General features: G+C 50.9%; 1 protein-coding gene across 1 annotated transcript; it reads left to right on the top strand.

Moving 5' to 3' along the window:
* Positions 1 to 316: 316 nt before the first annotated feature.
* Positions 317 to 18,657, top strand: FAIM2 (Fas apoptotic inhibitory molecule 2). The gene is made up of 12 exons (XM_054807357.1): positions 317 to 749; positions 2,350 to 2,530; positions 5,524 to 5,627; positions 5,789 to 5,853; positions 6,600 to 6,653; positions 9,000 to 9,050; positions 9,604 to 9,643; positions 10,166 to 10,203; positions 11,370 to 11,457; positions 12,000 to 12,095; positions 13,985 to 14,038; positions 15,836 to 18,657. The coding sequence occupies exons 1-12, from the start codon at positions 735 to 737 to the stop codon at positions 15,983 to 15,985; spliced, it is 936 nt and encodes a 311-aa protein (XP_054663332.1). The 5' UTR covers positions 317 to 734; the 3' UTR covers positions 15,986 to 18,657.
* Positions 18,658 to 20,202: the final 1,545 nt, after the last annotated feature.

Here is a 20,202-nt window from a genome sequence, read left to right as displayed (position 1 = left end):
GGACACCTCCAAACCCACCTTGTGGGGCTGCATCGGTCCAGAGAGGACAACACGTGTGGGGCAAATGAGCCTTGTCCTCCCTGTCCCCTCCCTCCGTGCAAAGCCTGGAAACGGTCAGGAAGGGAGCCAGGGCTGTGTGCGATTCCTCCCTCCTGCTCTCACGCTAGAGCTTGGCTCAGGCCTTCCCCTCTCCCCCAGCCCCCCACAATGGCCCTTGTTGCTGTGCCAGGCTGCGGCAGGGCCTGAAGGAGCTGCTGCTCCCTGGCCCGTGGGCAGCTCTGATACGCAGCAGCAGAGAGATGCTACAGCGAAGCATCCTTCGTGTCTCCCTCCCCTTTGCAAGCCCAGCCCCGAGTTCAGCATCTCTGGGGCAGCTGCTTCCCACGCTGTGGTGTGGGGACCCTGCTGCTGCCTCCCCAGTGCCGTGTCCGTGCATCCTCCCCATCGCTGCCGGTGGCCGCTCGCCTCTGTTTTAGCTGTTTCTTTCCCGGCTTCCCCCTGTGCTGCAGGCTGGGAATGGTACGGTCCTCTCTCCAGCGCCCGTTGCTCCGTGGATGTTGCTAGAAGGTGAAGGCATCAGCGCAGGCTGCGGAGGCTGCAGCGGTTGCAGCCAGCCCCGAGACATCCCGGAAAAGGGGGGTGGAAGGGACCCACCGAGGAGGATCGTGCTCAGCTTTGGCCCTCTCCCTCCTGCTGCTGCTCGCAGGGTCCGGCAGCATCGTTAGCGAGGAGCAATGACCCAGGGGAAGGTAGGTGGGAGGCCAGTGCTGGGATGATGAGTCGTCCTGCTTGTATAATTGTTGCATGTTTTGATGGGGAAAGTGGGTTGAAGGGAGGGGATTTAAGGAATAAAACAATTGCTGCGGAGGGGGGAGCTGGGTACCTGTGCACAGCCGGGTGCGTTGGCCCCTGCAATGGGGGTGTTTTCGGCAGAGGAAGGGGATGGAGGGCTGTGTCGTCATGAGGTTGGGGGCTGTTTTTCTTGGTGCTGGATGTGCAGTTCAACCCTGCTGTTGGACCTGTGGCCATTTCCTCCACCTGTCCTGGACGTCAGGGGAGCTCAATGGAGTGCTTGTGCTTTCCCATCCATGCCCCCAGCAGTCAGCACTTGGCACCTGCTCTGAGCACCTCATTCCTGGTCCAGGGAACTCTGGATTTTTGGGGTTCTCCAATGCTCTGAGACCGGGGCGGGGGGGGTTAGGCATCCTCTGCTGCACAGTGCACCATTGCCATGACAACGATGCTGGAGGCTGCTGGATGCAGGCAGCACTGTCCCTTTTGTATCTCCTTGGGTATCTCTGGGGGTCTTGTATGATATTGGCCACCCTATACCCAAGGGCTGTGTCACAAAGGACAGGGTGAGGACAGTCCCTATGAGGTGGCACACTTATCCCCATGCAGCTCGTGGTGCCTGTCCCAGCCTGGTATCCTGGCTTTATTTTCAAGGGCCTGTTACACCTTTAATTAAAGACCTTGTTACAGGGACTGTGCTGTCTGTTGCAGTGCTAGTTAGTCCATCTGCTTCATTTTGGACTTTTTGTGGTTCCAACCCTCCATCCCTATGATCCCTGATGCTGAGCTGGCAACCCCTTTGGCAGCAAGGGCAGGATACCAGGCTCATAACTTATCCCAGGATAACAAAGATCTGGAAGGTTAAATGGGTAATGCTCCTGAGGAGATGTAAGTTCTCAGGTGGCCTGAGGCTGGTTCTTTGCTGGGATTTCATAGTGTTCAGATATGGGATCCCAAGTCCCATAGCTGCATCTTCAAACTATGGAAAGCAGCAAGGCTGAGCTTCTGATGGGCAGACAGCAACAAGCTAGAAGAAAATGTTGGTAGGTCAAACCAGAGCACTTCCTGGGGGCTAGGAGAAACTCCCCGAAATGTGGGTGTAAGTGGAAATGGAGGAGTTCAGGATTTTCTGCCCAGTAACTGAAAGCTCCTTTTCTTAATGGGAAATTTAAAAAGAAGTAGGCTGAAAAGCAGAGAATTATTTGGATGCTTTGCAGTGTTACATGTGAGCCTGCGTCACCACGGGTCACCCTGGGCAAGGCTGCGTCTCCCCTCAGACCTGGCTGCCTATAACTTTTCATCCCCTTTAACGTGTCAGGTGTTTCCCCACCTCTTGCCTCAATCACATCGGAGGATGCTCCTTCCTGGGGGTGCAGGGATGGGCCCATTGCCACCCCACAGGAGTTGCTGGGTGTCCTTCTAGTTCGTGATCCCTTCCTCCAATGGAGGGATGCCCAGACCTCTGTCTGTGCCCTGTCAGGTCCCCGTTGCAGGGCAGTTTCTGTGCTGTTTTTACAGTCTAATCCTTCTCTTCCCTCCCCTCCCCTTTCTGTGCAGCTCTCTGTGAACAACAAACCCCCCAACTCTGAGGGGCAAGGGGAGAAGAAGGACAATGCCACGGCTCCACCAGCTCCTCCAACCTATGAGGAAGCAACAGCAGGAGAAGGGATGAAGTCTGGTGCTTACCCTCCTCCACCATCGGTCCCGCTCCACCCCAGTTGGGCGTACGTCGACCCCAGTAAGTCCTTCTGCGGCTGTACGCAGGGTGAGCCCCTTGCAGAGGGAGGAGAGGGGTGCAGAGATTCCCCCCAGGCTTGTAGAGAAGAGGGGAACCAGGGATGGTCCTGGTAGGGCTCTCCCTAGAGCTATAAGCTCTATATCGAAGTCAATATCTATATGTAAAAGCCATTTCACCCAACCACTAGACCACACTGTCTTCCAGAGGTGGGACTAAACCCCAGTTCTCTGTCCCTGCTTTGCTTCCCAGAACTGGAACAGGAACAATCCCCTCTCCCAGCTTGCTGCACTGGGCAGTGCCACCTCCCAGGGCTGGGGAGAGTCCTGGTGCAATGCTCCCCGCTCTGCAGGCAGCAGCCCCCCCTCTACCTCCTGCTCAACCCTGGCTTTCAAAGAAGCTGCTGAACTGGCAAAATCGGTGTCACGGCATCAGTGATGTCTGGCTGCTGCGAGCTGGTGTTCAGAGCCAGTGGAGGTTAAAACGCTGCTGGACTTGAAGGCTGAACAATTCAGTTCCAGTGTTGATCTGTGTGGCCAACTCCTTGGTAAACAAACAGCTTTTCTTCCCTGGGTGCTGCGTGCAGCTCCTGCTTGGTCATGACAAGAGGACAAAGGCTCGACTGTGCCCGAAACAGGGGAATGGCTGTGTAGCGGCAAGCTGGGATGGACACAGGATGCAGTGGCTGGCAAGCGAGTCTGCTGGGGTGGCCAACGGCTCCATCAGCACGGCTTGAACTGGAGAGGGACTGGATTTAATGACTCCCGAGTCCCCTCTCTGCTCAATCCTTTTCCTCTGTTGTGCTTTGCTGACTGTTCCATCCAGCGGGGATGGTCGCAGCTGCAGGGATGGAGATGTTTAGGGAAGGGGAAAGAGCAAGCTAAACCCCTCTGAGATGTGTGTGCCTGCATGCTCCAATGGTTTCACAGACTTTTTCCATTCTTGTTTGCCTTTAGAGGTCAGAAACAGAGGGGATAAATAACCACCCAGCTTGCTATAACAACCATCTGGGTCTTTCTACTGTCATGATGAATTAGGATGGGTAAAGCCCAAATGGGTTAGGATGCTGGTATTTTGGGTATCCCGGAGGACTTGTTTAGGTGATGTGTCATCTCTCGTCCCCTCCCTGACAAGCCTGGCAGGATTTCCTCTCTGCAGCTGTGTCCTGTGCCCTGATCCCTGCTGAGGTTTTCCTGCCCTGTGGCTCCTGCACCAGGGTCGGGGGACACACACACATGCCGTGGGGCTGCATGTAACAGCTTATGTGAGACTGGGAGTAGCTGGAGAGAAGTGACATGTGTTTTGGGTTGCTTTAATAATGAGCTTGGGACACGCTGTCTTGCTGCCTGAGATGTGGCCATGGGTGGGAGGTGACGGGTGCTGGGGACAGTAGGCAGGGAGGAGGAAACCCCCTCCATTCCTCGGAGGCATTTAGGTGCCTAATTTAGTGTTTAGATGCCTTGATTGCTTTGACGCAGGAGGCATTGAAGTGTCCCGGGGATATGGGCCTCAGGTGCTCTCAGCCAGTGTGGGTGATGACAGATCTCGCAGAAACACAGGGAGGACATGCTGCAGGAGCTTCATCTCCACTGGGGTGTAGAAAAAGGCACGAGAGGTTTATTAGGCACAAGAAGAGCACAAGGGATTTATTTCCTGCCAGGGGCATCTATAGGATGAGGCTTCTGCAATAAGAGTAAGCAACCTTTGACCAGTAAAATGGGAGAAATCTAAGACCAGGGCCTTGAGTTTGGCTTTCCTGGTGCCCGCAGCCTGTTCTCTGAGCTTGAGAGGGTCTTTCCTCCATCTGCCTGAAGGATCTGAGTATCACTGAGCTGAAAAGCTTTGAGAAGGAGGGGAGGCATCTGTCAAACAGATGGGAACACATGAATATATAGCTGGTGGAATCGCATAAGCCTTGATTCTATAGGAAACCCAAGTGGGGAGACTGTTAGTAACACAGAAGGGGACGTTCGCAAGAGAAGCGAATAGCACAGGGGAACGATGCGCTAAGACAACTGAGGTTTCAGTACTTGTTTTATTTTTTTTCTTGAGCGTGAGGTTCAGGAGATGGAGAAGGCTGATTCTTACATCTAATTTGTGCAGCTGATCTTAGCAGGGAGAAGTTGCTGCTTTGGGTTTCTCCTTGCACCCTCCCTCCCCTCCAATATCCTCCCCGCTACCTTCATCCCTGGCTGTCGAGGCAGTCGCCTCCCCAGCAGGCAGAGGTTTTCCAATGTTTCCCTCCATCTCCCTCTAGGCTGCAGAGCAAACTGATGCTTTCTGGTCCAGGCTTCCTCTCTGCCCATCTGCAGGGAACCTCCAGCAGCAAGAGCTTGTATTGCAGAGCCCTCAGCAAAGCAGAGCTGGGTTGTGTGGTGCAGTGATTTTTTGGGAAGGTACTCTCAGCGGTAGTGTCAGGGTTGTTTCCCCTCGTTTAGGTTTGCTGCTAAACTGCTCTCCGACTCCCTGCATGGAAATCGGATTCACAGACAGACCTTATGGAAAAGCTGGCTGTAACGAGGTTCTCTCAGAGGAAAGGGCACACTGTTGACATAAGACACGATGCAGACGCAGCCTAAGCTCAGGCAATTACAGAGCAGCGAGGGAATCCTCCTGCACCAGAGTTCCTGATGGGGATGACTGAGGTGCTGAGTCACAGCTCCTCTGGGGGATGCTTTAATATTCAGTGAAAGGTGAGCAAGGATGTGATACGAGCCCTCTAATTGCCATTAAAAATACGGTGTTACCACAGGCAGGAATTAATCCTGGTGTCCTTGTCGTGCTGGAGTTTGCAGAAGTGGTTTCCCCACTCCGTTCTTGGAGATGGTCCTAATAATATGCAGGAGCAGGAAGGGAGCAGTGTGCCTCCTAGCATGCCTCTTTTGCAGTACAATAAGAAAACCTTAAAATTTGGGGCTCTTGAGCTGTAGGTGATCGCCGGGGTCAGATTGAGGGAACTGGGTGGTGGGAGCTGATCTGTCTGGCTTCTGCTTCAGGCACGAGCCCGAGCTATGGCAGTGGCGGGTACCCAGGGGACACAGAGATGCTCACGTCCTTCAGCTGGGATGACAGGAATGTGCGCAGAGTCTTCATCAGGAAGGTAAGGGCCGAGTCTCTCCAGGCTCAGCCTTCCCCTGCAAAAGTAGGAGACCAGCTCTGAGACCCTGGGGGGGACCTGGCTGCAATGGCTTTGCTGGCTTCCCCGGGCTGGGTGGGAAGCAGAGAGTCTGCAGGTCGCCCATGGGCTGCCTCTCGTTGCAGGTTTATGCCATCCTGATGGTCCAGCTCTTGGTCACTGTTGTTATTGTGGCTTTCTTCACCTTCTGGTAGGTCTCTTGTGTAGCAGTAATGCTTGCTTTGTCCTGCGTATGACCTGCCCTTGAACTATCTGTTACTTTGGGGTGTTGTCTGTTATGTAGATAATTTATCTCCCCCCGCCCCACGTGGTCCAATAGAAAAACAAAACTGAGGGAACCCTGAGAGACCCTTCAGTACTTCTGCTACCTTTCCCACATGTCCTCTGGATGGTGCCTTGTCTGTTCTGGGTGCTATCCCCAGCCAAGAGGCCTGGGCTGTTTGCCCTTGAGTATCAACTGCTGTATTTTTCCTTTGGGAGTTATCCAGGCCATCGGATCCCAGCCTACCTCGGCTTCGGGGACTGGGTTACCTCCCGTTGCAGAAGCAGATACCCCACACTCAAGCAGCGGCTGTTTCTAGCTCGGATGATTGAGCATTTTGGGCATGTGCAGCTCACGTTGCCTCCAGAATAAATAATGAATCATTGTCAGCCTGAAGATTGCAGCTCCTTAATCACGTCTCAGAGAAGGTTGCTCCCCGAGCAAGCCCCGCTGTGTAACTGATAACAGCAGGGCCGTCTTTCCGACTTGACAGGTTGAATTTCTTTCCAGTTGGTCAGTCTGCTGGGTAGATTCAACTGTGTTGGTTTTTTTTTTATCACATACCCCATGCTGCATCACCCTGTATGTGTTCCCAGGTTTAATTTAGCAGCAACCTGTGAAGTAATTGGCTTTTTCATGCTTTCTGCTCAGCATCCCTTTTGTCTGTCTTGCAGTGAGCCGGTCAAGGGGTACATCCAGACGCACGCTGCCTGGTATTGGGCTTCCTAGTGAGTATCTCTGTCTTCTCCTGTGGCCATGTATGCTCCAAGCAGCTCTGGATGTGGCTGCGGTGATGTGGAGACACTTTCCAAATACTTTTGTATCTTGTGTGTGAAGAATTGCACTAATATGTGTGCAAGGGGAGCTGGGGAAATTCATGGATAACTCTGAGGTGAAAAGATAGAAAATCTCACCTAAATGAGTCTGAGACATGAGATATGCTAGATACCTCCAAATACTTCCAAAAGGAGCTTGCTGCTCTACAAACCAGGGTCAAAGCAAACACATGAGTATTGCTTGCAGAGAAAACCAGGTAAAACCGGGAAGCTTCCAGGAAAACAGCGCAGAACCTAAATGTGAGACCTGAAAGGGTGCCTAGGGTACCTTAGAGGCTTGATTTTGGGGTTGTCCCATTGAAAGCAAGGAGATTGCCTGAATTTACATCGCGTGCCTTGATATGTAACAGATGAAGCAGGGTGCAGGCAATGTTAATGGGGGGGGATGCATTTGGGGAGGGATTAGGATGTTTGTGGGGCTGTCATGCCTGTGTCTTCATCACGGAGCTGCTCTTGGTACCCAGAATTTGGGATGCCATTCATTAGTCAAGCCTGGTCCAAAAGGTCAGCTCAGAGGTAGCGTAGGCTTGTGCTTCAATGCATTAGTATGTTTGCAGTCGTGCTGGTTTCCTGGATGCCGCTTGTGTTAGTGCTGCTAATTAAGCAGGCAGAGTGTGCGATGCAATTGTCTGTGAACAAGGCTCTGTGAACTTGACTTTAATGAGTTCACACCCAAATCATGAAATGTGTCCAGGCCCGGAGATGAGACACCAACTTATATAACTTGGAAGAAAAAAAAAGACCCAAAATAGCAGTAATAGAAGGAAACTGGCATCAGCATGCCTCTTTGACCTTAAAAGAAAACAATGCGCTCCTTGGGCAGTTGCTAGGTTGGAGAAGCGGTGTTGTCACGTAGGGTGACAAGACCAAGCTCTGCTCAGGTCTATGCTTAGACCTGTGGGTTCATCTCCTGTAGCTTACTGAACAGCACTTCTGTCTTTCAGTAGGAGCAAACCTGTCTTGAGCCAACTGGGGTAGGCTCTGTACTTGAGGGACTTAAATTTTGTCTGGCCCTTCACCTCCCAGCAAGCCAGCCCTTCTCTCCATCCCAGTGTCTCCAATTGTTTGTCCTGATTTGGGTCTGGATCTTTCATATCACAGAGACCCCAACTCTCTCTCTGTAAAATAGAAGTGGGTGCCTTAGGGTGTTTTCCTACTGTCAGGGTGATGGCTCAGAGGGAATAAAGCAAGAGCAGATGTGCAACAAGGGATGCAAAGGAGATGGACACCTGCAATGGCTCTCTTTGCTCCCTACGTGCTTTCTTTCCATCTATTCAGCCGTGTCCACTCCAGCTTTCCTGGTTTCCCCGTGGGAGAGCAATGCTCAGGTTTATCTCTGGTGCATTTATCATGGCCCGTGGGTTTTGCCGTCATGTTCATTTATTAGACCGAAGGTGAGTGGCTATCGTGCAGCCATCGGCATGCTTGGAAGCTGCTTTCCCCCCCAGGCGCTGGGTGAAAGCAGGTAAGCAGGTTCCCACTGTGCCATAACCCATCAGCAGCTGTGGAAAAACACCCGGGCTGCGTGATGTCCAGAGCGGAGGGAGACCATCCCTCAGCTGTTGGATTTTTTTTTTGCTTTGCTGAAGGGTCAAGTCATGTGAGATACATAACTCTCCTGTGACCTGGGGATGGCTTGTGCAACAGCATATTAGGCTTGTGTCTGTGAGCTTCACCGACCTCGAGGATCCTGCTCCTGTTGAACTCTTCCTTGAGTGCTGGTGCAGTAATATGGGACCAGTTCCCTCTGACACAGACCTTCCCTCTGGCCTTAGGCAAGTCACTCTGACCAGCCCTGTGGATCTTGGTTGAAGTGCTGCTGAAATCCCAGCAGGATGCCTTGATCCCACCACGCTAGGAAGTGCCTGGAAATGCAGGGCAAAGTCTGGCCGCCTCTGTATGAGCTATTCATGCACTGATGGCGCATCAACAGCAAACACATTTGGGTGCCCTATCTATCCTGGACCTGAATGCTACCCTTTCTCTGCTCTAAAAATGTTGTTCAGGTTTTTCGGGAACGGTTTGCTGTCCCACCTCGGAGACTGGCATAAGCAAAGTAGGCAGCTGTGGGCAGAAAACAGCTTCAGTGAGAGGTAGTAACATCCTTGCTTCCTACCCAGCCTCGACTTCTGGCACGATGCTTGCATTTTAAACTTGTCAGCTGGGGACTTCTCTCTTGCATCAACACACAGTGCTTGGGTTTTCCTCCCTAAACTGCCCTCTTTCTTTTCTTTGCAGTGCTGTTTTCTTTGTGACGTACTTGATTCTTGCTTGCTGCTCTGGACCCAGGTAAAATATTTTCTTTCTGCATTTGAAACAGCCCTGTGAAATGAAGGGTGGTTATTTTCCTCTTGTTTCAAGCATGACCAACAATGTTGCAGAGGTGGGATGGGGTCATGCTGACACAGTGACGTAGGGACTGAGGTGGCAGCTGTATTTTCAGGCCTGATGCAGTTGTGGGTTGCCGCAACGCAGCGTTAAAACCTGAAGTCAAATTGCAACTGGAAAGGCAGCTATGTTGCAGCCAAAACTGCACTGCTGTATGGCTCCAAATGCTCGTTGCTAAATACTGCCGAGGATGGTTGTCTGTGCTCTCAGTGGAGCAGGACACTGCTGGCTGCTTTGCTGGAATATCATAGGGACGTTTGCCCTCTTGGTCTAGCAGCACCCCAAATACACTCTCATTCCCAACAGGATGACTGTCCCCTTGCACCACCCCTGCCACTTGCTGCACAGGCCATTAATTATATGGCATAATTTATGCAACCTGTTGTGCAGTGCTGCTAACTACCTCCGCTCTCCGCATCGCAGGGCTGACCAGTCCCTGTTTCTTCACTTGCAGGAGGTATTTTCCATGGAATCTGATCCTGCTGAGCATCTTTGTAAGTAGCACATCTGGACAGCGTCTGCCCTGCCCCTGCGACAAGCCCTGGGTTTCATAATGGCTCCAAGCAGGAGAGACGTCTGGTCTGGATTCCTGCAGAAAGCAGGAATTTCATCCTCTAATTGCCCTGCACTTGGGCTGAGGAGCTGTAATTGAACTAGACTGTGATAAGCAGGAAAGAAGGGAGTCTCTGTTTAAAGAAAATAAATAATAAAATCAATGCCTGCGGTGGCTGGTCAGTGGTGGGAGCTGGGGTAGGGTGCTGGAGTCCTGTGCAAGAGGGGTAGAGGAATGGAGAAGGTGGGACTGCTCTCGGGGTGGTGGCCTGCCCTTCCTTTAACCTGCCCTGTGGATATTAATCACCGGAGGATTAGAAACTATGCAAAAATTGCTTCTCTTGATCATCCATTTAAGAGGCTTCACTGCCTTTATCGTCATCACTGTAATAAAATGTTTTATCTGTTGCATGTCTCTCCCTGAGACATGAATGCAGAAGTAATGTGGTTCTCTTCCCTCCCAGACACTCTCCATGGCTTATCTCACTGGGATGCTCTCCAGGTAGGTTGAGCGTGTGGCCTCTGGAGGTTTTCTGCTCCTGTGTCCTGTATCTTCCTGCAAAAAAACCTTCCCTACTTCTGAAATATATGGGCCACCTGCACTCTCTGGAGCCGTTCCAGTAGCCACACAAACCCTCCCTTTTGGAAGCACTTTTTAAAGAAGCTCTCCAAGGTGACATCCCCTTCTCTGTCACAGCTGGGGCAGCACAGCATAATTCCTGACTATGCTAAATCCTATAGGAGAGCACTAGGGAGCCAGGGACAAGGCAGTGCCTGCACGATGGGCTGTATGGGATGACCATACACTGTCATCTCACCTTTTCCACTAAGCAGCACTCTAGCAGATGGGGCTGGAGTGAGACAGGGAGGTTTTTTCCAGCAGTTTCAGGGTTGTTGTAGTTTACAGCTTGCTCCTTTTTGCTTGTGTTTTTACTGTTACCGCCTGCTCACAAGATCAGCGCTGGTTCACGTGGGTCCCTGGTGATGAGGTAGATGAGCCAGTGGGTGTTGATGGATGCGTGCTGGGGACAAAGAAAGTAGCAGCTTCAGCAACTCGGAGAAAATACCAGTGAGCTCACTCTCCAATAAAACCAAAGGGGAGAGTGGGGACTGGCTTTTCTTAGGGCTGAGCCTGGTGCTGTAATCAAAATCAGCAGTCAGACATACATGAAACTATTACCTAAGCCTGCAGTGTCTCTTCAAATCCATCCTTCCTTCCCTAGGGTTTTCCAAGACCCAACTCCCTGTTACAAGCACATCAGTAATAAAACAGTGGCTGCAGCTTTCTGATTTCTCATTGTGCTGCAATTGTATTTGTCATTCTGCTTTTATTACCTCCAAGTTTGAATCCTCCCCCTTCCCCATCTGTCCATGGACAGATAGATTTTTATAGTAAGTCCCCATCTTAGCTGCTCATGAGTTCCCAGGAGACCTAGACGTGTTCTCCTGCTCACCCTCTTCTATTTAACCCATCTAGGGTTTTTTTCCCACTGTTTTCTACCCTTCCCTTTTTAGATTAGGGGGGGCATTGATAATTTCAGTGCCGTTGTGCCCCTAGGACTCACACTTTCCCTGTACACCTCTGCTAAGCTTCTGCCTGTCTTAATCCCTCCTTCCACCTCTCCCTGTGGGAAACACTGTAAAGTGGTTTTGCTGTTGATTTTGCAGTTACTACAATACCAAGTCGGTCCTTCTGTGTCTGGGGATCACAGCCCTGGTGTGTCTGTCTGTCACGATCTTCAGCTTCCAGACCAAGGTGAGTTTGTGCTGATAGGTGCCTCTGGGAGAGGCATCTGCTGGGGCAGGACGCAGGGTGAGGTGTGAGGGGCAGGTCAGTAGGGCTCTGGATACAGGAGCAACCTGAGGGATGCTGGCATGTCAAGTGAAGATGTCAGGAAGATTAGGACAGATGTTGGGGGTGAGGGATGTGCCAGGGGTATAGATGGGGTTGGAAGATGCTAATGTATGGGGGTAAGCTGGGTTTTTTTTGGAGGGTTAGGCTGTGGGGTACAGAAGGATGCTGGCACAAATATGTATGATGGGCTCTTGGATTTCAGGTATGTGATGGGTACTGAGTTCTTGCCTGTGGCAATAAAGGGGACATGGTAAGTGGCTTGCCATACAGATGGGTCTTGGGCTATGGGACCTGAGATGCAGAGGAAGCAGTTGCCATATGACAGCAAGATGGGTGTGCTTCTGGAGGGTCCCTCTCTGGGGACATGGGGAGGTTTGGGTCCCCATGCTGCCCCCCTGTTCCAGCACTCTGCACTTGTAATGCGATGTGCTTTACCTCCGCAGTTTGACTTCACCTCCTACCAGGGCGTCCTCTTCGTGATGCTCATGGTACTCTTCTTTGGTGGCATCATCCTGGCTGTGATACTGCCCTACCAATATGTGAGTAACTACCTGCACCCCTCCTTCCTTGCCCCGTGCCATCAGTCCTGGAGCAAGACTGGGAGCTGATCGGCCTAAAGCCGGCAAACTCCAGGGCTTGGCTTGGGGAGGGGTGTGCTCCCTGTTGTCCAAAAACGTGCAGAAACACCAACAGAAAGAAAAGGCAAAACCAGGTGGCTCTTGCCTGGTTGTTGTACAATCAGATATTGGATTGTAGGACAGCACTGGCCTGGGGCTTGAGGAAGTTTGCTTCTGTTCCTGGAGCTGTGTAGTGACCCCACAGTGGGTCACATCACCTGTTTGTGCCTCAGTTTCCCCTCCAGTGAAACCAGGGTAGTGAGCACATTAAAGCGCTGGCCTGCTCAATGCAAAACAGGGCTCCTGCCTCAAATTCATGTCAGGACTTGGACTCTGGACGAGTGCAGTGGGGCACCTCTCTGGCCAGACCTGACTGTATTCACGCTAACAAACAGCAGGCACTGTCCTGCTGTATTTAAATCCTGAGGCTCAAATTTCTCAGCAATAAGCACCTCTGGAGGGTGATTCAGACCCCAGGGACAAGTGCTGCTGATGAGTGACCACCTTGTCACACCTCCAACTGCTGCCAGCAAGTTGCCTCTTGTGTGGGTCCAGTCCCCTCTTTCACCCTCCCTGGTCACAGATGGCTTTAGTTGTGCCCAGCTGAAATCTTGGAGCAGCTTGTGACCACACCTGATAGAGGGCTTGGCGTGGCAGCACAGAATGTCTGGTCTCCATCCAAGAGTGTCTCATTAGGTGAGTCGTCATTCAGGCAAGAGCCTGACAGACCCTGGAAGATGCTGATGAAAGAGGGAAGGTGTGTGGGGCTGTGCAGCCACCATTAATCACCCTGAATTCCTGCTTGCGCTGGAGAACTGAGGCAACCGGCTTTGATCTCAGCAGCCTTTAAGTGACCTCCAAACCCTTCACATCTTACCTGGCTTCTCTGGGGACCTGAGTCATACTTTAAGGGCCAGACCTACAGGAGACACTCCCACTGGTGCTAGCTCTGGAGTTGGTCTGATGATGAACAAATGCACAGGCTTGTGTTTCCAAAACCAAGAGCTTGAATTTTGGTTGTCTTGGCTTGAGATCCACCTCTCCCCTGTGCAAACGTGAGGATAAAGCAGCTTGCAGTGCCAAGCCACTGCCATTAAACTGTTGAGACAACTGCTCTTTATCTTGCAGCTTGTCAAGATAAGCATAGCTTGAGGCAGCCTTGTAATGAGCTTGTCTATCTGGGGAGGCAGGCTTCGATCTCCGAGTTGAATCAGCCGTCCATGTGGGCACCTTCTCCTGGAATACAGGGAACTTCTCCGTTAGTGCTGTGTGCTACTGTGCTGCAGCAAGCAGGGGTTGAGGTTTGGTCTTAATTCCAGTGAATTTCCTGCGGTGACTCCAGCAGATGAACACATTTAAGTTATGGTTGTTAATTAAAGCTGGGTTTGGCTCTTGGAAGCGTTTGGTGCTTCTACCAGTGGCATCAGCGTTGTCTGGGTAAATAAACACCTAGGGCTGCTGCAAAATATGGTTCCAGCAGGATAGTGCTAAGATATTTCCACAGAGACAGCAGCTGTGTGGAAGGAGGCTATTTGGAAACACAAATACCTGATCTAGAAGCTTATCAGCCAAGTAGACACAATGGCCACAGTGAGAGGGGAAACTGAGGCACGGCGACCTGTTTTTTTGCCATGAAAAGGTCAACAACAGAAACTGTGTTGGAGCTGGAAGTGGTGCAAGTCTATCCTGGGCTATTAGAGAGCACTTTCCCTAACTTGTATCCTCCACATGAGAGCTAAGCCCTCTTCTGTGTCAAGTCCTAATTAAGCAGTTTTCTCCCAAGCACTCACTGATGGATTTGTTTCTTTTAGGTCCCCTGGCTCCACGCGATCTACGCTCTGCTTGGTGCCATTATCTTTACTATGGTAAGTGGTGCTGGTCGGGGGGTCGGGAGCGTGTTGGCAGGAAAAATAAGCAAGGAGTAAATGCTTTTAGCCTCGAAGGGTGCTTGGAGAAGGGAGAAGAGGGAGTTGCAGGATTGCAGAGAGCTCCACATCCTCAAATGCTTTGTGAATAGTAATTATTGTAGTGACCTCAGCCTTATCCCGAGAAGGTGTTGGTGTACGTGCAGCACTGGTGCAGAGCATGGTGTGATTACGCATACAGCACGGGTTTGCCAATACTAGGTGTGAACAGCAGAAAGCGTTGTAGGGACAGGGCAAGAGGCAGCTCTGGAGTAGGAAAAGCAGAGATTAAGCTTTGGCACAGCAGTGGGAGCTGGGCTCAAAGGGAGCCTGGGGATGAAATGAGGCCGCAGAAGCAAGCAAAGTCAAGTCAGAGCTGGCTGAGCGGGAGTGAGGTGAGGACTGGGTATGAGTTTGACTAACAGAAACAGAGGTACAGAAAGACAGTGAAGGGGTCGTGGTTTGGGATTAAGGTTCATTGCAGGTAGGAAAAGCCCTGAAGCTGGGCAGTTCCTCCGAGAAAAGTTGAAAAGCCTGGATTCATTCCTTCAACTGCTCCCCAGCAATCCCTCCGGCGAGTCTCTTCCCAGAGCAAGTCCCAGCAGTGCCGTGCTTGCCGTTCAGGTGTGGGAGTTGTCTGGGAAGATGCTTGGCGTTACCCTGAGGTGGGGGTCAGGAGGAGGGCTGCCTTGGGCTGCAAGGCGGTGCCCATTGGGCACGTTGTGAATAAGAACAGTTGAGCAATTTCATTTATTAGCTATAAAAGTAATTTCAAGTGAGCTCGGATATTTCTCCTGTGATTCATGATTAAAGACTGTTCTGTAAAATACAAGTAGGCTAAACAGCTTATAATTACCCCATAAACTTCAGTCAGAACCTCAGCTGGTGGAGTCTATTGTGCCAGGCTTGTCAGCTCAGCCTGACAATGTCTGGGAAGATCAGTTGTTATTTATGACTGCGGAGGGCAGAGGTGCCAGCTGACCCCAGGCGATGGCAAAGATGCTCCGCCAGCCCTGAAGAGCTCCGTGCCAAGGTGTCTGTCACAGGCTAGGTTAGCAGAGGGAGTAAAGGTGAGACGGGAGAAGATGCTGGGCTTGAAGTCATGCGACAAGGCGCAGGTCTCCTTGTAGCCCACGTTTGTTCCTGTGAGTGCTGTGGCCCTGCAGGCAGGCTGGGCAGTGGATTCCCACTGTGATGGCTTCACTGGTAAAATCTGCCCTGCCCTTAGCTGTGTTTGTACCTCAGAAAGGTGTTAGCTCCTCTCTGGGTCTGGCTACCTCTGCAGGGCTTGGTGCTGCCCGGGATCTGGGGTTTCTTGCTCCTTATTGTTCTCGCAGAGCTGCTGCAATGTCACGTTGGGTCCAGGTCACCATGTTACCTGGCAGGTGTTTCTGAACTGGGAGAAGACTGGGAATAACAAGTCGTAGGGACTGGCTGAGGAGGCACAGGGAGAACTGCTCCAGAGCTGATCCTGGGACACATTTGGGATGGATGAAGCACGAAGGAAGTAGGCCTTGAGTAAGAGTTAGGCTCAGGGTTTGACCATCAAGAGTGAAATGAAGGAAGGGGAAAGCTGCAGCTTGTTCAGTGCATTGTTCTGAGCTTTTAAATTGCAGTTACAGCTCATAAAAAGTGGCTGCATTTTTGTTCTGGGTACAGTGAAGCAATTGGCAGAACTCCTGTCATTAGAGTACTTCTTGCCTCCCTGTGCCAAACCTCCACGTGACTGTCATTTGGTTTCCTCCTCTTTCCTCACAGTTCCTGGCATTTGATACCCAGATGCTGATGGGGAATCGTCGGTACTCGCTGAACCCAGAGGAATACATCTTTGGAGCCCTCAATATCTATCTGGACATCATCTACATCTTCTCCTTCTTCCTCCAGTTCTTTGGTTCCAGCCAGGAGTGAGTGCAGCATGGCAGTATCTTCTCTTTGCTGGCAAGATGCAAATGTTTAAGAGGAAAAATTTAAAAGAAGAGGAAAAGAGGGTTAAAACAAACCAACCTGAACCCACCCTTTTTGGCCCACTAGCAGGCTCCATTCAATCAGCTGAGCAAAACCCCTGGGTTCCTTATGCAGCTTGTATATATGCTGTTAGGCCTTTGTGACCCAGAAAGCAAAGCAGGGCTTAAGTGTTATGTCTCTTCTGCACCCTCGGCTCCTACTGAGATCAAACCAGACCAGAGATTGGGAGGCATGAGACCAAGATCTTCTTTTCCCCAGAGGCTGTCAGAGTTGCTGGTGTTGTCTTGCACATCGTGGGATGTTGAAGTGCTGAGAACAGCCCTGCAAAGGGAAAATAACACTAAGGGGAGGAGAGTAAGGAATTTAGCTAGGATCCCGGCAAGAAAACTAGCTGAATAAAGGGAAAAGGCTAGGGAAATCCTTGTGTCCCCTTGTTTCTCTCCTGCATTCATTTGGAGCCTTGTAGCCTCTGCAGAGATATATTCCTGATAGTGCCTGCTTTTAGAAGTGCAGAGCAGGGGATCACGTAGTCTGGATGTCCCAGCAATCAGTCCTTCAGGTGCAAGGGAACCTGTTGTTCAGGACGTGCAGCCTCTTTGAGGACATCCCTAATGCCCCTGCAGAAAGAATTCTTCTGTATCCTTTGCATCTGGCTATGGGGCTGAGCGTGTACTTTCTTTCCTTCCCAGAGTGGGACAGCAGGACTGCCGGCTGTGGGCTCACTTCCCCACCCAAGGGGGACACATATGTCACTTTTCTCTCTGAAGTGTGGCTCTTCACCTGGGAGGGTTGTGACCCCACGTAAGGATTACTGGCAGAGAAGAGAGGAAAGAGGCTAAGTTTCAGAGCCCAGGCAAAGCCAGGCACCTTCTGATGTGGGAAATGGGTGGCCGAGATCCCGTGTCCCGTCATCAGGATCTGATGCCTTCACAAAATTCTCTTGGTTGCTCGAGATTATTGGTCCTAAGTGGTCACTATCCAAAGACCGAGGCCAGGTGAATGCCTGTTGCTCAAAATGGGCGCTGCTTTGCAGCAAACACCAATGTTGCCTCTTGCTATTTTCCAGTTTTGCTCCCCCAAACTGGGATGTCAGTGAGAGCACTGGATGCCTCCAAGTGCTCAGGTAACTTTCCATCTTCCCCTTGCTCACATTCCCCTGTTTGGGGATTAGCTGGCTAATTTCTAACTGTAAAGCTCCAGGTGGAGATAAGAGGCCTTTTGCTCTTATTTAAAAAGTGATCCTTCCTGCTGATAGAAACCCGTATCTTCAATCTCTCTGGGAATGCCAGGGCAAGTGCGTCACTGAGCTGCCTCTAGCAATCCCTGCGTGTTAGAGAGGCTATGCCAAAATGCTCCGTACCGCACATTCCTCCTCTGCTGCTGCCCTGGCTTTTACCCTTCACATGTTGTATCTTCCTGTCACACGTGTTCAGTACCCCGAGCTGGGCAGAGGAAAGTTACTGTGCAGAGAGTAAAAATGGTTCAGCCCCTCTGTGGCTGTGCTGACCTTGTCCATGATCATGCAGGAGCAAAACTGATGCCTTCCACCTCACCTTCTTCCCCAGAACAACAACAAAAAAACCCCAAGCCAAAATCTTTTTAAGGATAAAGGAGACTAAGGTGATGACAGCATTAAGTCCATGACCCACTGATTTCTGCAGTGCATTGCAGAGAAGAAATAAGGGCTTTGAATTACTGAGCAAGCAGAATTGGGAGGGGGCAGCATGGGAGGCACCCTAAAAGTTTAAAGAGGGAATTTTCTGGCTCAGACCCATGAAGGCACTTCTGAAATATCTTAGCAGATGGGCTGTGAAGCCATTTTTTGCTCACAGCAAAAGGCCTTGTAGGTATTTCTGCTTTCCAGCTTTTGAAGAGGGAGAATGGAGAGTTACGTGATGAGTTACTGATTCTGAAATAGTCCTAAACCTCCTCCTCTGGAGGACAATCTAGACCAGAGCTCTGCAGCCCCCCTTTCTGCACTGGGACTCCTCCAAACTGGCCCTGCATACCCTGGGACCTGGGGAGGAGAACACTGATCTGCAGCCCACTCTGGATCTCTTGCTCTTTTTCCTTCTGGTGTGGAGTAACTTTGCCGCTGCCTGAACTGCTGCTACATCCTGGCTTTCTGCTCCTGTGTGGGAAAAGCTTGCATGGCACCTGCTCCATCTCCAGGCCACCTGAGCAGGGATGGCTCGCTGCCCTCCCATGCCCCTCCACAGGGCTCCCTTCTTGCATGTGTCCTGGTCCCTCTTCTGTGCTGACCCCGTGGCTTGCTGTCCATCCAAGCCAGGCTTACCGAAAGCACTTGGACTGAAGCAGTGAGTAATATGTATGTGCTCAGAGAGGTGGAAGTCCTTGTGAGGCCAAGTAACACAGGATTAGGGGTGGGATATAGCTATAGGCATGTTCCTTCTGGGTTCCCTGACCATCTGCGTAGGGGAGGTGCAGGGCTGCTTCTCTTCCTCTGTGTGGATTTCCTTTATCTGAGGTCTGCATCACTGAGACCTGGCCTCTGTATCCCCCTGCTCCGTTTGTCCGGCCATTCTTATGATTTCATTGTAAATAGGATTTTGTATTTTCTCTGAACATTGCTAATAAATTGTTGCAAAACTGTTGTTGTTGTTGTTGTGAGGTCTCCTTACTGAAGTACAGGTGAAGGAAGGTCTGGTTGCACAGCTGGTGCTTCATCCCCTTAAAACAGAAAACATGAAGATGACCAGGGCATGGCCCAAAGTTTTAATAAAGACCAGGCTGTCCCTTCTTTGAGTATAACTAAGGAACACATCCTATACAAAGCAATAAATTACATGTGGCTCTAGCATAGGCATCACAAGTATTTGAGAACTGAGGGTCAATGGACTCCTTGGGTGAGGATCCTCTTCTTAGACTTGGTTTAAGTGGCCACAGGATTAAAAAACAAGTGAGTGGGAGGAAGCAAGTGCTGTAAGCAAGGCACCTCCTCAGAGGGCATTTTCTGTAGCTCTGGTGAGCAACCTGACGTACTAGGCTTTCTCTAGAGTCAATGGGGAAAAAGAAATGCCTCTGGAGAGCAATTCACCTGACCTAAATTAATGCCCACATGGGGAAGTGCAAACTCATCTCTCTCAATCAGCTCTGAAGGGCTGATTAGTCCAGGCTGTCACAGCTCTCAGAGGAGAGAAATTCCCAACTGCAGCATCTTGTTGCAACAGATCTTTGCTCTTTGGAAGGAGCTGTGCCCAAAAGGCAGGTGTGAGATTTGTCTCTTAAGAAGTGTGGCTGAACAGTGTGGTACAGCCAGCGTGGGCTTTCCTGCCCACAGTTGTGTTTTCTGCAGCAAGAAAATACTTTGCCCTGTGTTTTGCTGGGTAATGTTCTGCTCTGGGACAGCATTTGTGGAAAAATAACTGAAATGGAGCATTTCCATGCAAACAATGAGGTGGCCATGAGCATTTATATGAGGCATCATTAGTTGTTCCTGTAATTACCACAAACGGGATAAAAGGCTGATGATTCAATCAAATTTCAGCACTTGGCTGGTGAGGAAAGGGCAAAAATTTATATGGCTTAAAGTAAAACCACTCAGAGGCAGAATGAAGGGATGTGGGGTAAGGGAGGTGATGGGGAGATTCATCAGGGTGCAAAGGATGCTGGAAAGAGGAAGGGATGGTGCTGTTTCCCATGCCTATAGCAAACAGGACAGAAATTTGGGGGCCCTAAATACAACCAGGAGGAGTCAGAGAGGACCTCAAAAAAACCTGAACTGGAAAAGGGGGAAATTTTTATTTACTTTTGCACTTCTGCTTTCCTTCCCTTCCCATGCTTGGCGTATTTTGAGGAAGGATGGACTCTTGATGCCAACTCCCCACAGGCCTTGCCAGGGTGCAGGGTATCCCTGCCAATCCGATCCCCACTGATCCGATCCCTGCTTTCTTCTTCCACGGCAAGGACCAAACGCAAGAAGGGCCCTGATTCAGGCAGGAGCCGTTCACCCGCATTCCTGAGCTCCTGGCGCCCTCTGCTCTTCACGCTGTGATAAAAACACGAGCATCAAATGAAATCCAGGTTCCCTGTGTCAACTTGACCCTAAAACCTTCCCCATGCCAACTCTTTCCCTCCTTTAACTGCAGGCTTTCATTTTTTTCTGCTGTAAATTTTCCTGCTAGCTGCCTGCCTATGGG

The sequence above is a fragment of the Grus americana genome, chromosome 31 (assembly GCF_028858705.1).
Source record: "Grus americana isolate bGruAme1 chromosome 31, bGruAme1.mat, whole genome shotgun sequence".
In the NCBI taxonomy this organism is placed as follows: Eukaryota; Metazoa; Chordata; class Aves; order Gruiformes; family Gruidae; genus Grus; species Grus americana.
This window is presented reverse-complemented; position numbering and strand designations above follow the sequence as displayed.

Excerpts from the sequence above, each read along its gene's own strand:
- FAIM2 (XM_054807357.1), top strand. Across the intron at positions 2,531-5,523 it reads TTGGGCGTACGTCGACCCCA|GCACGAGCCCGAGCTATGGC; the intron begins GTAAGTCCTTCT and ends CTTCTGCTTCAG. Across the intron at positions 10,204-11,369 it reads CTCACTGGGATGCTCTCCAG|TTACTACAATACCAAGTCGG; the intron begins GTAGGTTGAGCG and ends TTGATTTTGCAG.